This window comes from Danio rerio, chromosome 4, assembly GCF_049306965.1.
Source record: "Danio rerio strain Tuebingen ecotype United States chromosome 4, GRCz12tu, whole genome shotgun sequence".
Taxonomy (NCBI): domain Eukaryota; kingdom Metazoa; phylum Chordata; class Actinopteri; order Cypriniformes; family Danionidae; genus Danio; species Danio rerio.
Genome location: NC_133179.1, coordinates 8,792,498 through 8,807,395, shown reverse-complemented (window position 1 = coordinate 8,807,395; position 14,898 = coordinate 8,792,498). Strand labels below are relative to the sequence as shown.

The 14,898-nt window shown below is 31.2% G+C and overlaps 1 protein-coding gene across 13 annotated transcripts in view; it reads right to left on the bottom strand.

Annotated features, from left to right (window-relative positions):
• Nucleotides 1-14,898, bottom strand: part of erc1b (ELKS/RAB6-interacting/CAST family member 1b) — a 314,518-nt gene that overhangs the window by 208,373 nt on the left and 91,247 nt on the right. For all 13 annotated transcript variants that reach the window (XR_012401811.1, XR_012401815.1, XR_012401812.1 and 10 more), the window contains 2 exons: nt 12,738-12,878; nt 3,545-3,685 (listed from right to left, as the gene is read on the bottom strand). Coding sequence is in view for 8 of the 13 variants with exons in the window: in XM_021475209.3 (XP_021330884.2) it covers nt 3,545-3,685; nt 12,738-12,878 (282 nt within the window). In the remaining 5 variants the exon portion in view is untranslated. The remainder of the gene's footprint in view (nt 1-3,544; nt 3,686-12,737; nt 12,879-14,898) is intronic.

Genomic DNA, 14,898 nt, shown 5'->3' with positions numbered 1-14,898 from the left:
AAACTTGAGCATTTATTAATCATAATGAGTTCGAACTTCAACTGAGTAGTATTTTTTGGCCATGACAAGTCATATGATACTGTTTGGGTTACTTATATAGGTGTACATATATATATATATATATATATATATATATATATATATATATATATATATATATATATATATATATATATGGTATTTAAAGGTAGCATCCAAAGCAAACCATAATTTCATACTTTACTCAATTAAAAACATTATTGTTAACCGGTTCCACTTTATATTAAGTGGCCTTAACGCTCAGACGTCTGAGGTGATTTCGGGGCCCCTAAGATGTTTTTACATGCCTTGACATTTGTGCTTGAAACGCTGGTCAGACACAAAATAAAAAATAAATAAATAAATGAATGAATGAATGAATAAAAAAATGAATGAATGAATAAATAAATAAATATATATTAAAAAAAAATAATAATATATATATATATATATATATATATATATATTTATATATATATATATATATATATATATATATATATATATATATATATATATATATATATATATATATATATATATATATATATATATATATGGAAACAAAGAAAGAGGATATATATATATATATATATATATATATATATATATATATATATATATATATATATATATATATATATATATATTTTTTTTTTTTTTTTTTAATATATATTTATTTATTTATTTATTTATTCATTCATTCATTCATTTGTTTATTCATTCATTCATTCATTTTTTTTTTTTTTTTTTTTTTGTGTCTGACCAGCGTTTCAAGCACAAATGTCAAGGCATGTGAAAACATCTTAGGGGCCCCGAAATCACCTCAGACGTCTGAGCGTTAAGGCCACTAAATATAAAGTGGAACCGGTTAACAATAATGTTTTTAATTGAGTAAAGTATGAAATTATGGTTTGTTTTGGATGTTACCTTTAAATACCATTCTGTTAATAATTAACTATATATTAAAAAAATAATATTATATATAATATCATCCATTGTATCATATTATAAAATCCCTCTATGGCTCGGCAGAGGAAAAACTCCACCAGTTTAAGTGCACTTGAGAAAATGTTCAGCTCTGTGTTGTCAGCGATCTGGGTGATGCACAGAGAGAGAGAGAGATGATGAAATATATTCTTTTTTTTTTTAAAAAGTGAGAAATATCTGATGTGGTTAAATATCAGGAGGCGGCGAGCAGGCAGGATGAGGAGAGAATGCAGAATTAGAGGGGATGAAAACAGATGGCGATGGGGAAAGAAGTCACAGACGCGGCAGGACTACCAAGCGGTGTCAAAACATCACTTCTGGTGGTTTGAAGTAGCAGGAGCTACAAATAGAAGAGACTTGAGATGACTGGGAATAGGGCTGCATGGTAAATTGACATGAATACTGTATGATGTATACTGTTTTCCAGCATCTCAGAGAAGCTTGGTTTTTTTACTAGGAGCTGCATTAAAACATTATATACCATAAGCTGAAAATTAGCACAGCGTCGACTGAAAAATGGTTATATTTACATTTAATCATTCTATCTATTTAGGCCCAATCCCAATTCTATTTTTGTACCCCTGCCCCTTCCCGTGGCCTTTAAAAACGAGTGTTAAGGAGAAGGGCTTCAAAATGTACCCCTAAGAATTAGGACAGCACTACAGCACATGCACATGTCATCATATGTCATCGCAATCATATGAGATCACACGATCGTGACTGCTTTAGTTATCCCAGTTGTGTGTTTTTTTTTTTTTTTTTGGTATATATCTTCAGGAAAACACTAAAGGCATATAGTATGTTATCATAATGATCTAATGTGGCAAGAAGATCATAACTGTACTGTGCATTTACACAGTGGCCATATCCATCTACTGTATGCAAACACACGAAAACAACACCAAAATTATAGCAGACACTGTAAAAAGCCCATTCGCAGCTACTAGACTTTTCTGACAGGGTTTTCGAGTGTCATCAAGTTTCAGAATGTTGTGGGACTGCTATACAGGAGTTATGATTAGAGATTATAGATCGTGTTTTTTATTTAACGTGTTTTTTTTTAAGTATGATGATAAAACATTAACGCGGTTATGAATATATTAAAACATGTGCTTGTTTGTTGTAAAAATTCATAATAATGACAAAAACATATTAATTTGTGGATCTCCTTATTTCCGGGTGCAGCTGTGGCTGGTGTATTCTGGGAAATTTTCTTACCTCTGGTTTCGAGTGTGGTGCTGAAAAATCTTCGTTTGAAGGGGCATCTACCCCTTGCCCTTAGCCATACGCCTTCAAGCTAAAGAGAACTGGGACACCCCTACCTCTTTTAGGGAATGCGCAAAACGAGGGGTACGGGAAGGGCTAAGGGGTAGGATTGGGCCTTAGTCTTCACTGTTTCATTTCCTTAAAGAGATTTAAGCTATCATATTGTATATATTTGTCTAGATTTTTGTAATTAAATTGATTTAAAATGTATTTATTTTATGCAGATGCTCCACAATATAGTACAAAACTGTGTTTTTGTCATCTAAATTGGATTTAAAAACAGATGATTGTATTGCAGTTGTAGAATCTAAAACTTGTAATAACCTGTGTGTGCTTTAAATGCAATCATTTCTATAATATGTTTTGGTTTTTTTTTCAATTATTTGTTCTGCATTGATAATTTCAATTATGGTCATATGGTCATATGATCATTTATTAGTGAGGTCAGGCTGGAAAATGACCCGCTAAATCCAGCTAAAACCAGCTTGACCAGCCTGGTTTAAGTTGGACATAGCTGGATTTGGCTGGGCTCCCAGGTTGGCTAGGCTCGTCAAGCTGGTTTTAGCTGGTCATCTCCCAGCCTGACCAGCTAAGACCAGGGTGGAAATGGCTGGAAAGCAGCCTGGAAATGGCCAAAACCCCTCTAAAACCAGCCTGGTGAACCAGCTAAAACCAGTCAACCAGCCTAGGCTGGTTTAAGCTGTTTTTTTTCAGTAGGGCTAACAATAGTTTAATAATGGTATTTGTAGTAAAATGTGGTTTTACAAATACTGATTAAGGCCCAAACAACTACTATTACAGCACTTTGCATATAATAATCACAAATGTTTTATAATGATGGCTAATTTTCTTAAGAGAAACTAGACATTATCACAAAATATATTCTACAGCACATGCTAATGCTAAAATGCTAGCAATCACTTAAGAGTGCTTGTCAAGCATCATCTTTTCCCCCCATTTGAGTGCCTGTTGACACATTTAGCTGTTTTGAAGTGTCTAAAATCAGTCAAGTATGAGATTCTGGTTGATTTTTGGATGCTATCGCTAGTTAGCGGCACATGCTGACCGTACGCTATTCTGCTAACATCTTCCACTCCATCACTCAACAGAGGAACAGACTACAGGTAAAGTGCACTTGAGTAAACGCTCTTCTCAGTGTCATTGTTTTAAGTGTTGTCAGCGTAGTGCTAACAGCGTGCCAGTCAGAATAATGACTAAGCAGACGAGAGATGTATTTGCTAGCCGTGATGCTTCAAGTGTCTGGGCTCACCTTCTTGAGCTGACTCTCCAGTTTGATGCACTCCTCTTTCTTCTGCTCAAGAGCGATTTCCAGACTCTTCAGCTTGGAGTCTTTCTTCAGTCCGGAGGAGGCCAGGGACGAGGCGTGCTCCTTCAGGTCCAGTAGAGAGGCCTGAGGGCGGTAGAGAGAAGAAGGGTAAAAAAAAAGAGAGCAGAGAGCACTTAAATCAATGATCGACCTCTGAATGTACACTACTGGTCAAAAGTTTGAGATTGTTTTGTGTGTTTGATTTGTTTTAAGATTTATTTTATGCTCGTCTAGGCTGCATTTCGATCAGAAATGTAAAATATAAATGTGAAATTGTAACAGTTTAAAACAGTTTTCTTGCAGTATTGATTGTTGTTTTAATTATACATTGCTCCTGTTATTTAAAGCTTATGTTTATGGTAATACTTTACAACAAGGTTGCATTAGTTATTGTTAGTTAATGCATTTAGCAACATGAAGAAAAAATGAACAATAGATTTATTGGAGTGTTTATTCATCCATGTTAACGTTAGTCAATGGAAATAAAGTTCATGGTTAGTTCATATTCACCCATGGTCAGGGCTGTCCCTGTACATTTGGGGGCCCTAAGCAGAATAATTTTGGGGCCTTACCTTGCTCTGAATAGTGTATTGCCATTGCAAACTGGCCCAAAATGGTTTCATTGCTTATTAAATACAATCAATGAAACAGAAAAGCAAAACCAGATTTCTACGTAATAGCTGTCTGAATGGTTTCATTTTAAATCACTGTTTTTGTCAACTATCATCTTCAAAAATGAAGGATTGTATATCCGTTAATAAAGAGACCAGTGATTTCTACTTAGCGTCCTACTAGAGCAGGGGTGGCCAACCCTGTTCCTGGAGAGCCACCTTACTGAAGATTTCTGTTGCAACCCATATCAAACACACCTGACCCAATTAATTAGGACCTGAACACCACGTGATAATGACAGGCAGGTGTGTTTGATATGGGTTGCAACGGAAATCTGCAGGAAGGTGGCTCTCCAGGAACAGGGTTGGCCACCCCTGTTCTAGAGTATTTAAAACATATTTTATTAATTTAGCAAACAGATTTAATACGTTATAAAAGATTATAGTTTGAGTTGAGACCCCAGATTAATAAAGCCGAAAAGAAAATGAATGACGGAAAATCATTAACATGTGAACAAGCATTCCCACTTATAGAATTTACACCTTCTTAACTTAAAATAGTAACAGTTCTAAACCCTAGTAAGCAACAAACACAATTCAGGTATCAGAGGGAAAAGGCCACTTTGGGCACTAGAGTGCTTTTAGTGTATAATCATCAAAAAGACAAGTACAGATTCTAAAGTAAAGTTAAAGAAAAATTGCACTGTGCTCAATGTTTGCCATTTCATATACACATAAACACATGTCACATGTTCATATACACATCAAATCAGTCTTGGAGAAATTTAGAAATCAATATGTATTAAACACCTTGAGTTTATATTTTAAATTTGATGAAGATATTATGCAAAATGAGATCCCTGTAAATATTTTTTTTTCTAAAACTATATCTTTTATGTAATGATGCTGTAATTCACAGTAATAACTAACATTTCAAACTACGCTCATTATTAAAAAAATATATTAAACTGTTAGAATATTTCAAAATTAAACAGTTTGATCAAATAAATGCAGCCTTGAGGAGCAGAATATGCTTAAAAAAACTAAAACCTACAACTAAAACCTAAACTAAAAATTAAAAACATTTAAAAACAATAGTGACCAAAGAGAAAGCTAATGAGAAGCAGGAATAGATTGCGTTAACGTCATGCCACGGGCCCTGATTGAAACAACCTGAGCACAAACACATGTAAACATGCAAATCAGAACCACAGCCAGACGTTTCAAGACGATTTCAACAGCAGGAAATACAGAGAGCCAAGACAAATTGCTATACGAGCTTTTTTTCATGCATTTGTATACAAACACGCAATCACGAGGATTTAATTCTCTCAGATCAGATTGGATCAAATAAAACTGGACTTGATTTTGAAAGCATTACGTAGGGGAGAAAAGGCACATTTGACAAGGCACTTCATGTAAATTTGAAAACTCTGTCATCGTTTGCTTACTGTCCTGTCATTTTAAAGCAGTATGATTGTTTTTCTTCTGTGTAATGAACTGATATTGCAGCTTTCCAGCTTGCAGATGAATGTTACAGTGGTTCACGTATTATAAATTAAATTTATATGGAAAAAAAAGTCCAACATTTTACTCATTCTTTGAAAATGTTGGTGGAGAAAGAGAGAAATGGACACACACACTGAAAAAAAATTAGTCAAAGATGATTCCTTGGATTTACAAATATGTTTACGTTAAGCGGTTGTAAACAATTTGTTTGTTAAATTCAGCAAAATAAATTAAGTTGAACTTACTTAATTTAATTTGTTCGTTTGTTTAAATTCAACCCATATAAATCGTTTGAAACAATTTTGCAGATATGATTATTTTCAGTGCATGCAGACTAAGAGAACAGCTCTGATCCAATGCAAATATACTGTATATAGGACACGGATGAGCTGGAGAATGGAGAAGAGTGTCAACAAGTCTGGAGTGTATTTTAACCAAAAATCAAAAGATATATATATAGTTGTAAGTATCCGGATTATTGTCAGCTGTGGCAGGAGCTGATGAGTGCAAGAAGTCCTGGAAGATGGAGTGCAGCAGGATTACCGGAAGAAATCTCCATCGGACAGGTCTGAAGCCAGCAAGGTGAAAGGGGTGGTTCTTTTTCTTAAAAAGTAGACCTTTTTGCAGTTATCTTCCTCATTTTCTATTTAATTATGAGGTTTAAATACAGCATTTTAAGCACTATTTTTGCAGGATTAGCTTGTTAGAAGGTCATTAAACCACACTTTTTGATGCACGAAAAACATTTCCTAAAGATTTAGAATAAAGAAATATGAAAGAGCAAAAATACAAATTTATGATATTGTACATCTTTAGAAAAAACAATAGGAATCTGTTCAAGTTTTAAATGAAAAACTCTAGCCTATTGTCACTTATTAGGCAAATAAACTGACCAGCACATTCAACTTTACTCAGTCAGAATTTGGGATGTTGAATTCTTCCCGTTCTAAAGTCATGCTGAGCCAAATTCGACACCCCAAATAAATATGCCAAAAAAATAAATGACAATAGGCTAAAGTTTTCATTTAAAACTTGAACAGACTCCTACTTTTTTCTAATGATAAATGATCGGCGCCTCAAATTCTGTACCGACAGCCAATGTGGGATTCCACTTGGTCTTAAAACTTTTTTTAATGAGTTATTTTCAGAATTTATCAAGGCATGGCAGTCAAAATAGGACAAATGAGCTCATGTGAGGGACAAATTCAGGACATTTGTCAGTGAGGGGTGGCTTTTTCGAGCCACCCGAACACACCCTGGCTATTAGCCTATTGAAGAAAGCACCACTGCCGATCACAACAAATACATTCAAAGTAATATATTAATGAATAATTTTTTTTAAAAAGTATTCAATCTAACTTAAATACTACAGTAGTTCTAGTAAATAACACTTAATAAAAATGATTCAATATCTAGTCAAAACGATTGAAAAAAAGTCAAAAAAAACTAAAATGCCTAGTAAAATGACTAAAACTGAAGTGAAGAAAATACAATAAATAAATAAAAACAACATTAAATCAAACTAATAATACAAACTTCAGTAGCTTCTCTATAATAAAAAGTGACTTTCCATAAACAGTAACTTTAATTTCAGTCTCTTTCTCACTGAAAACAATGAAAATGATTCAGAGGCCTTCGAATATGGTGATTCAAGTGATATGAAGCACTTTACGATCCCGGCGTCCTCTCGCGTTGGTAAAGAAAACAGGAGAGAGGGGAATGATGGGATGTGCTGGACGCCGCTCTTTATGATTAGAGGAGGTCAGGAACAAGACAATACAGTGGGGGAAAGAATGGAGAAGGAGAGAAATGGACACACGCAGATCAAGAGAATAGCTTAGCTTTGATCCAATGCAAATATACTGTATGTAGGACATGGAGAATGGAGAAGAGTGGATCTGTCAACATGTCTGGAGTGTATTTGAACCAAAAATTTTAAGAAATTGATATAAAGTTATATTTTGTGACAAAAAAAGGCCTACTTTCACTACAAATAAGGCTTTATTGGAATGCATTTATTTAAAAAATATATTTTTGGGTATTTCATGAATAAAATCTTAATTTATTTATTTAAATGTGTTCATTAACTATTTATATTCAGCAACTATTTATAAATTCACAGTATTTGTTTATGAAATATTTGTTGGCATTTCATAAACAAACGCTTCCAAATGCACTATTTATTTATTTAATGTATAATTTCTAAATATGTTTGGTGACTAAAATATTATTTAAATAAACATATTTGGTTGAAAAAAAAAATCTGTTTTGTTTAAATGCACCAAATTACATTGCCTATATTCGCTGAGAAATCGATAAAGATATTCATTTTTAAAATGGGGTGTACTCAATTATGCTGAGCATTGTAGTTATATCTCAATGTGACTTCCTGGCTAAACAAAGGAATAAAAAATAAATAAATAAAAGGAAAAAAAGTAACTCAAATATGTTTAGAAAAAGTGAATGGTCAATAAATGATGACAGAATTATCAATTTTGAGTGAACGATCCCTTTTAAATATTGAATATTGTCATTATCTCACACCTACAGATTCAAAATAGTCCAAAACAAAAGGCTTGGTGTCAAGATGTGGTTTAATTAACACAATATAAATAAATAAACACAAATCTTTAAGATATTTACTGCCTTGTGTGTTTGATTGTTTATTTATTTATTTATTTATTTATTTATTTAATTATCCATATGTACTCAGTTAAAATGTATACAACTATTTATACATTAACCATATTTGTTTTTTAATTTTAAAATTATTCTCAGGTATTTCATAAATAAAAGCTTGAAAATATTATTTATTTATATATATGTACTCATTTAAAATGTATAAAACTATTTATAAATTAACAGTATTTTTTTACTAATTTTAATAATATTCTTGAGCATTCTATGAACAATAGCTTCAAAATATACTTTATTTATTTATTTAATTATATGTAATTTTTTTAAATGTATACAACTATTCATTATTTAACAGTAATTGTTTTTTTTTTAAATATTCTTGATAATTTCATGAATAAAAGCTTCAAAACATTATTTATTTTTTTATTTTTTTATTTAAATGCACTTATTGAATACAACTAAATTCATTGTCTTAAAAATATTTCTGTATTTAAAACAATTAAAACCAATGTAATTTAAAAGAGTATTCATAAAAAAAATTATTTAATTATGTATAATTGCAATTTTATATTTTGCAATTTTATATTTTATACAGAATGTTAATGTTCTGTATTTGATTTCCGTCTGTATTATTTGGCAACAAGTGAACCAATAAATGGTTGAATTCATATATATTCATATATATCTTGAAACTAACTTATTCATTCCAATATTGGTTATTTAATTAAATTAAATGAATCACTAAAATAAAGAAATAAAATACCATAATTATCACAAATAAAAACAAAACAATTAGGCAAAAAAACAATATTGTTCCAATGCAGTACATTGAAGCAATCTGGTATACGAACCACTTCTGTGAGGCATCAAGAAACCTTGAAATGTTCAGAAATCTACTGCAACACTTTCAGATTTCTCTTTTTTTTGATACACAAAAGGTAAAAAATAAGTAAAAATCAGGCTTTAAACAACACGAGGGCAAGTAACCAATGACAAAACTCTTAATTATTTGTAGGTCAACCTCTCCTTTCATACTGATATACTGGAGAGATGTTAGACAGAAAAACACAAGAAATTGCAAAACAAAGAGAGAGAAAAAGGGAAAAAGAAGAAAAGAAAAAAAAGAAAAGTGAAGAACAGAGGCGAGCTGAAGACAGAAAGAGAAATGAGCAGTTGCTCTCAGGGAGGGGCCGTTCCTTCACATTTACAATCCACCATTTATCTTCATGTCTTACACACACACACACACACACACACACACACACACACACACATGCAGAGCGTTGTGGGTCCAGCATGTCTGTTCTCATCTCTACAGCTCCTCTGGACTCGAAATCAGTCTGTCTCTATCAAGAATGAGCAACTCGTCCAATAGCACAAAAATAATGCTTCAACCTGTTTAATCCACACCTGACACATTATAACTGATCATTGTATGAGAAATGCAAACCGCAGTCTGAATTCGTGCACTGTGAAAGTCATTGCACAAGATGTCATTAGGATGTGCGCCTGTCTGTTTGCACCTGTAATGCGAGATATAATCGACTAATTATATAAGAAACGATCTAGTCTAATCATTTACAGGGAACATTTTCAAGTAAATAAGCAATAGTTGAACATCTGTGTGATTTTAAAGGGAAGGTTCACCCAAAAATGAATATTTGCTCACCATTTAAAGTGCTTTGCCTAACTCTTGACGTGTTTCTTTTGTCCAGTAAACACAACAGAAGATATTTGGGGAAAAATGTTGGATGTTGGTGTAGCCACTGACAAGAAAATATACAGTTGAAGTCAGATTTATTAACCCTTCTGTATATGTTTGCCCAAATTTCTGTTTAACAGAGAGATTTTTTTCAACGCATTTCTAAACATAAAAGTTTTAATACGTCATTTAATAACTGATTTGATTTATCTTTGTCATGATGACAGGACATAATATTAGACTAGATGTTTTTCAAGTTACTAGTATTCAGCTTAGTCACATTTAAAGGCTTAACTAGATTAACGAGGTAAGTCATTGTATGATGATGGTTTCTTCTGCAGACAATCAGAAAAAAAAATATTGCTATTCATCAGAAATGGCCAACTACGGATACATTTAAACGTTTTTTGTATACAGATTTAACAGGCATTTGTAATTGTTTTTGATGATGTGATTCCGAATTATGATTTGTGATCTGCGGATGTGAAGTTTGCGATGTTCTCTGTGGTTTTTGTGCATAACTTGTCTTGTCCTGGTCTCACTGAAAGAAAAGATAGTAATATCTCAATGTGACTTCCTGGCGAAATAAAGGAATAATAAAACAATTTAAATAAAAGAAACTCAGATATGTTTAGAATAAGTGGATGGGCAGAAAAATTATGACAGAATTGTCATTTTTGGGTGAACGATCCATTTTAAATACTGAATATTGTCAATATCTCACTCCTAGAGATTCAAACTCAAAGGCCCCTATCATACACTCGGCAAAATAAGGCGTAAGATGTGTTTGGTGCGATGTGTTGCTAGTTTCAGACTAATTCTCCCGTTTTGCGCCACGTTGTTTGAATAGCAAATCCATTTGCACCACATTGTGGACTTAGTGGTCTAAAAAAAAGAGGTGTGCTAAGGCGCATTGTTGGCGCGCTGCTATTTTGAGGAACTGCAATAGACTGTGCAATAGACCAGCTGAATTACAACAATACGCAGATATCTTTACATTTGAAAAAGAATTTAATAATCAAAATATAACAAAAAGTTTTATTTTCTACATAAATATGAAAACCACTGCCTCCATGGCTTCATCATCTCAGGGGGAGCCTGCTTTTGACAGTTTGCTTTTGTATAATGTTAGCGGTATTATTTAATATCTGCATATATATGTTACAGTTATTTGAACACACTTCAATATTATTGGTGTTTTGCTAATTTCCTGGATTATTAAAACTGAAATTATTAATAGTTTTGAAACAAATCTTTGCACTTAACAAACTAAATTAATTATGTAGGCTAAAAGATGTCCTCAGTGGAGTGCGTACAACAGTTTCCTTACTCCACAAAAGAGAAAGAGAAAGTAAAGTAGGCTAAAAAAGTTTTCTCGCTAATGAAGCGCTCAGTTTTTCCACTTACAAAGACCGCTATGTAAATAGCAAATGCACCATGGTGCAACGCAACTCACTCTTAAAGGGAATGGGAGATGATTGGTTTATTGTCAGAACACACCCATAACTCATTAAGAGAATAAGCACAACCCTGTTAGACCATGCGCTGCGGTGCAAACCATATTTTTCCGTCCTTAAAACAGCAAAATTAGATTGGGATATGCCCTTAATGCTTTTGTGCCATGCGCTGTAGAGTTGGCATCTAGATTGTTAAAATAGAGCCCAAAATAGTCCAAAATCAAAAGGTTTTTTTTTTGTCTAGATGTGGTCTGATTAACACAATATGAATAAATAAATAAATAAATAAATAAATAAAATCTTTAATTTTATTGTTTTTGTGTATCATTTAATAATGAATATTGTCAACATCTCACACCTATAGAGACTCAAAATAACTCAAACTAGTCCAAAATTAAAAGGTTTGGTGTCTTGATGTGGTCTGATTAACACAAAATTAATTAATTAATTAATTAATTAATTAATTAATTAATTAATTAATTAATTAATTAATTAATTAATTAATTAATTAATTAATTAATTAATTAATTAATTAATTAATTAATTAATTAATTAATTAATTAATTAATTAATTAATTAATTAATTAATTAATTAATCTTGAATTTTACTTTTTTTGTGTGTTATTTAATAATGAATATTGTCATTATCTCACACCTAGATTTTCAAAATAACTCAAAATGGTTAAAATCAAAAGGCTTGGTGTGTAGATATGGTTTGATTAACAGAATATAAATAAATAAATAAATAAATAAATAAATAAATAAATAAATAAATAAATAAATCATTTCAAATTAAAAATTTTTGTCTAGATGTGGTCTGATTAACACAATATAAATAAATAAATAAATATCTTTAACTTTACTGTTTTCTTGTATCATTTAATAATGATACATGTCAATATCTCACACCTAGAGTTTTAAAATAGTCCAAAATCAGGTTTGGTTGATATGGTCTTGTTAACACATTATAAATAAATAAATAAAAATCTTTAAAATATTTACTGTTTTATTGAGTCATTTAATAATGAATACGCTCAAAAACTCACACCTATCAAATAAATTATTCAAAATAACTCAAACTAGTGACGGTGTCTAGATATGGTCTGATTAAAACAATATTTCATCAAAAACCCATAAGAAGTCGCTCATATCATCTGCTTCACACAATGTCAGCATGAATGCAGAGTTAGCTTTGTGTACTGTTGAAAAGACAGACTCACCTCGCGATCGGACAGGTCTCCCTGCAGTACGTTGACCTTCTCTTTCAGCTCTTTTAGCTCTTTCTTATTGCTCTCCAGTTCTTCGCTCTTCTCCCTCTCATCTCTGTCTCTCTGTTCCTTCAGACGCTCAATGATGCGCTCCTGCAAACATCACAAACAAGAGACAACATGTTACACTTTCATTTAAAAACAGATACAATGGGAATCATTTACTATGTAGTTACAAAACCAGTAGTTACTTCAGATGAGTCTTGAAAGGAATAGTTCACACAAAAATGAAAAAGTATTCACTATTTACTCTCCTTCAAGTGGTCCCAAACCTTTATAGGATTATTTCTTCCATTGAAGACAAAAAAAAAAAAGACATTCTGAATACAACTAAGCAACCCTTGACCTTACATGGTGGGAAAAAACAAATATTATGGAAGTCAATGGTTACAGGCTTCCAACATTTTTCTAAATATCTTCTTTTGTGTTTTAAAGAAGAAAGAACCTCATAAAAGGCTTGAAACAAGTGAAGGGTAAGTAAATGAATGACAGAATTTTAATTTTAGCGAGAACTATCCCTTTAAGCATACAATTGAAAATGTATGAATGTAATGTAATGTAGTGCATCATGGCCCACACGAGATCTGCCTAAACGAAAGAATCTGCGTAATTATATATATATATATATATATATATATATATATATATATATATATATATATATATATATATATATATATATATATATATATATATATATATATATATTATTCCGTTTTTATGAATATGAATTTCAGTCATTTTATTGAATAATAAGCAAATGTTTATCTGATTTAGGTACAGTACAGTTGGTAAAGTAATATTTCTGTCTTTTTGTAGATATATATATTTATACGAGAGACTTACTTTGCTTTTTGTATTTGCACAGCAAACCTTTAAAGCTAAAATTTTTTAATTTCAACTTTATTTGTTATCCATTTTTTAGTTACTATTCTCTTAAAATCATTCTGTATGAATCAACAGATTTATTATTATTCTCTTTTTTTGTTGTTTTCAATTTTTTCAAGTTTACATATTATGTCTGGCCCTACATCATACAGTAAAATCAGTAAAAACTTTAATATCATTATAGAAAATAAATTACAATTTGGAATTAGATTTGAAATAATGTGCAAATATTATTATTATTATTATTATTATTATTATTATTATTATTATTATTATTATTATTATTATTATTATTATTATTATTATTTGCATTGTTAATAAGATAAATGTATTAGGTAATTTAAATGAAGAAAGAAACATTTATTGGGCATTATTATTATTATAATTATTATTAGTATTAGTAGTAGTAGTAGAATTATATAAATTGCTATTTAATAATATTATAAACTAACTATATTTATTAGGTTATTTTAAAAAAAGGATGTATTTTATTGTTTTTGTTGTTGTTGTTGTTATTAATAGTATATGCAATGTTAATTAATAATATTATTATTAAGCATTTATTTCTATATATTAAGTTATTTTAAAAAGGATGAAACCCTTACTTTTATATTTATTATAATTATTATTATTATTATCACTACACCACTGGCACCGGCATAATTTACATTATTATTAACTAATTATATTTATTAGGTTATTTTAAAAAATGATGAAACTTTTATTATTATTATAATTATTATTTATTCATTCATTCATTTTCTTTTCGGCTTACCCCCTTTATTAATCAGTGGTCGCCACAGCCGAATGAGCTGCCAACTTATCCAGCATATGCTTTATGCAGCGGGTGCCCTCCCATCTGCAACCCATCACTGGGAAGCACCCATACACTCTCATTCACACAGATACACTACAGACAATTGAGCTTACCCAATTCACCTGCACCACATGTCTTATGGACTTGTGGGGGAAACCGAAGCACTCGGAGGAAACCCACGCGGACACGGGGAGAACATGCTAACTCTACAGAGAAATACCACTGACAAAGCCGAGGCTCGAACCAGCAACCTTCTTGCTATAATTATTATTATTATTATTATTATTGCTGCTGTTGTTGTTTTTGTTATTACCACCACCAGTGAAAATTAGCACATTTCTGTACAGTATTAAATGCAATATTGTAATTATCCTCATATTTTTCAAACAAAGACCGATGACTAGTTCT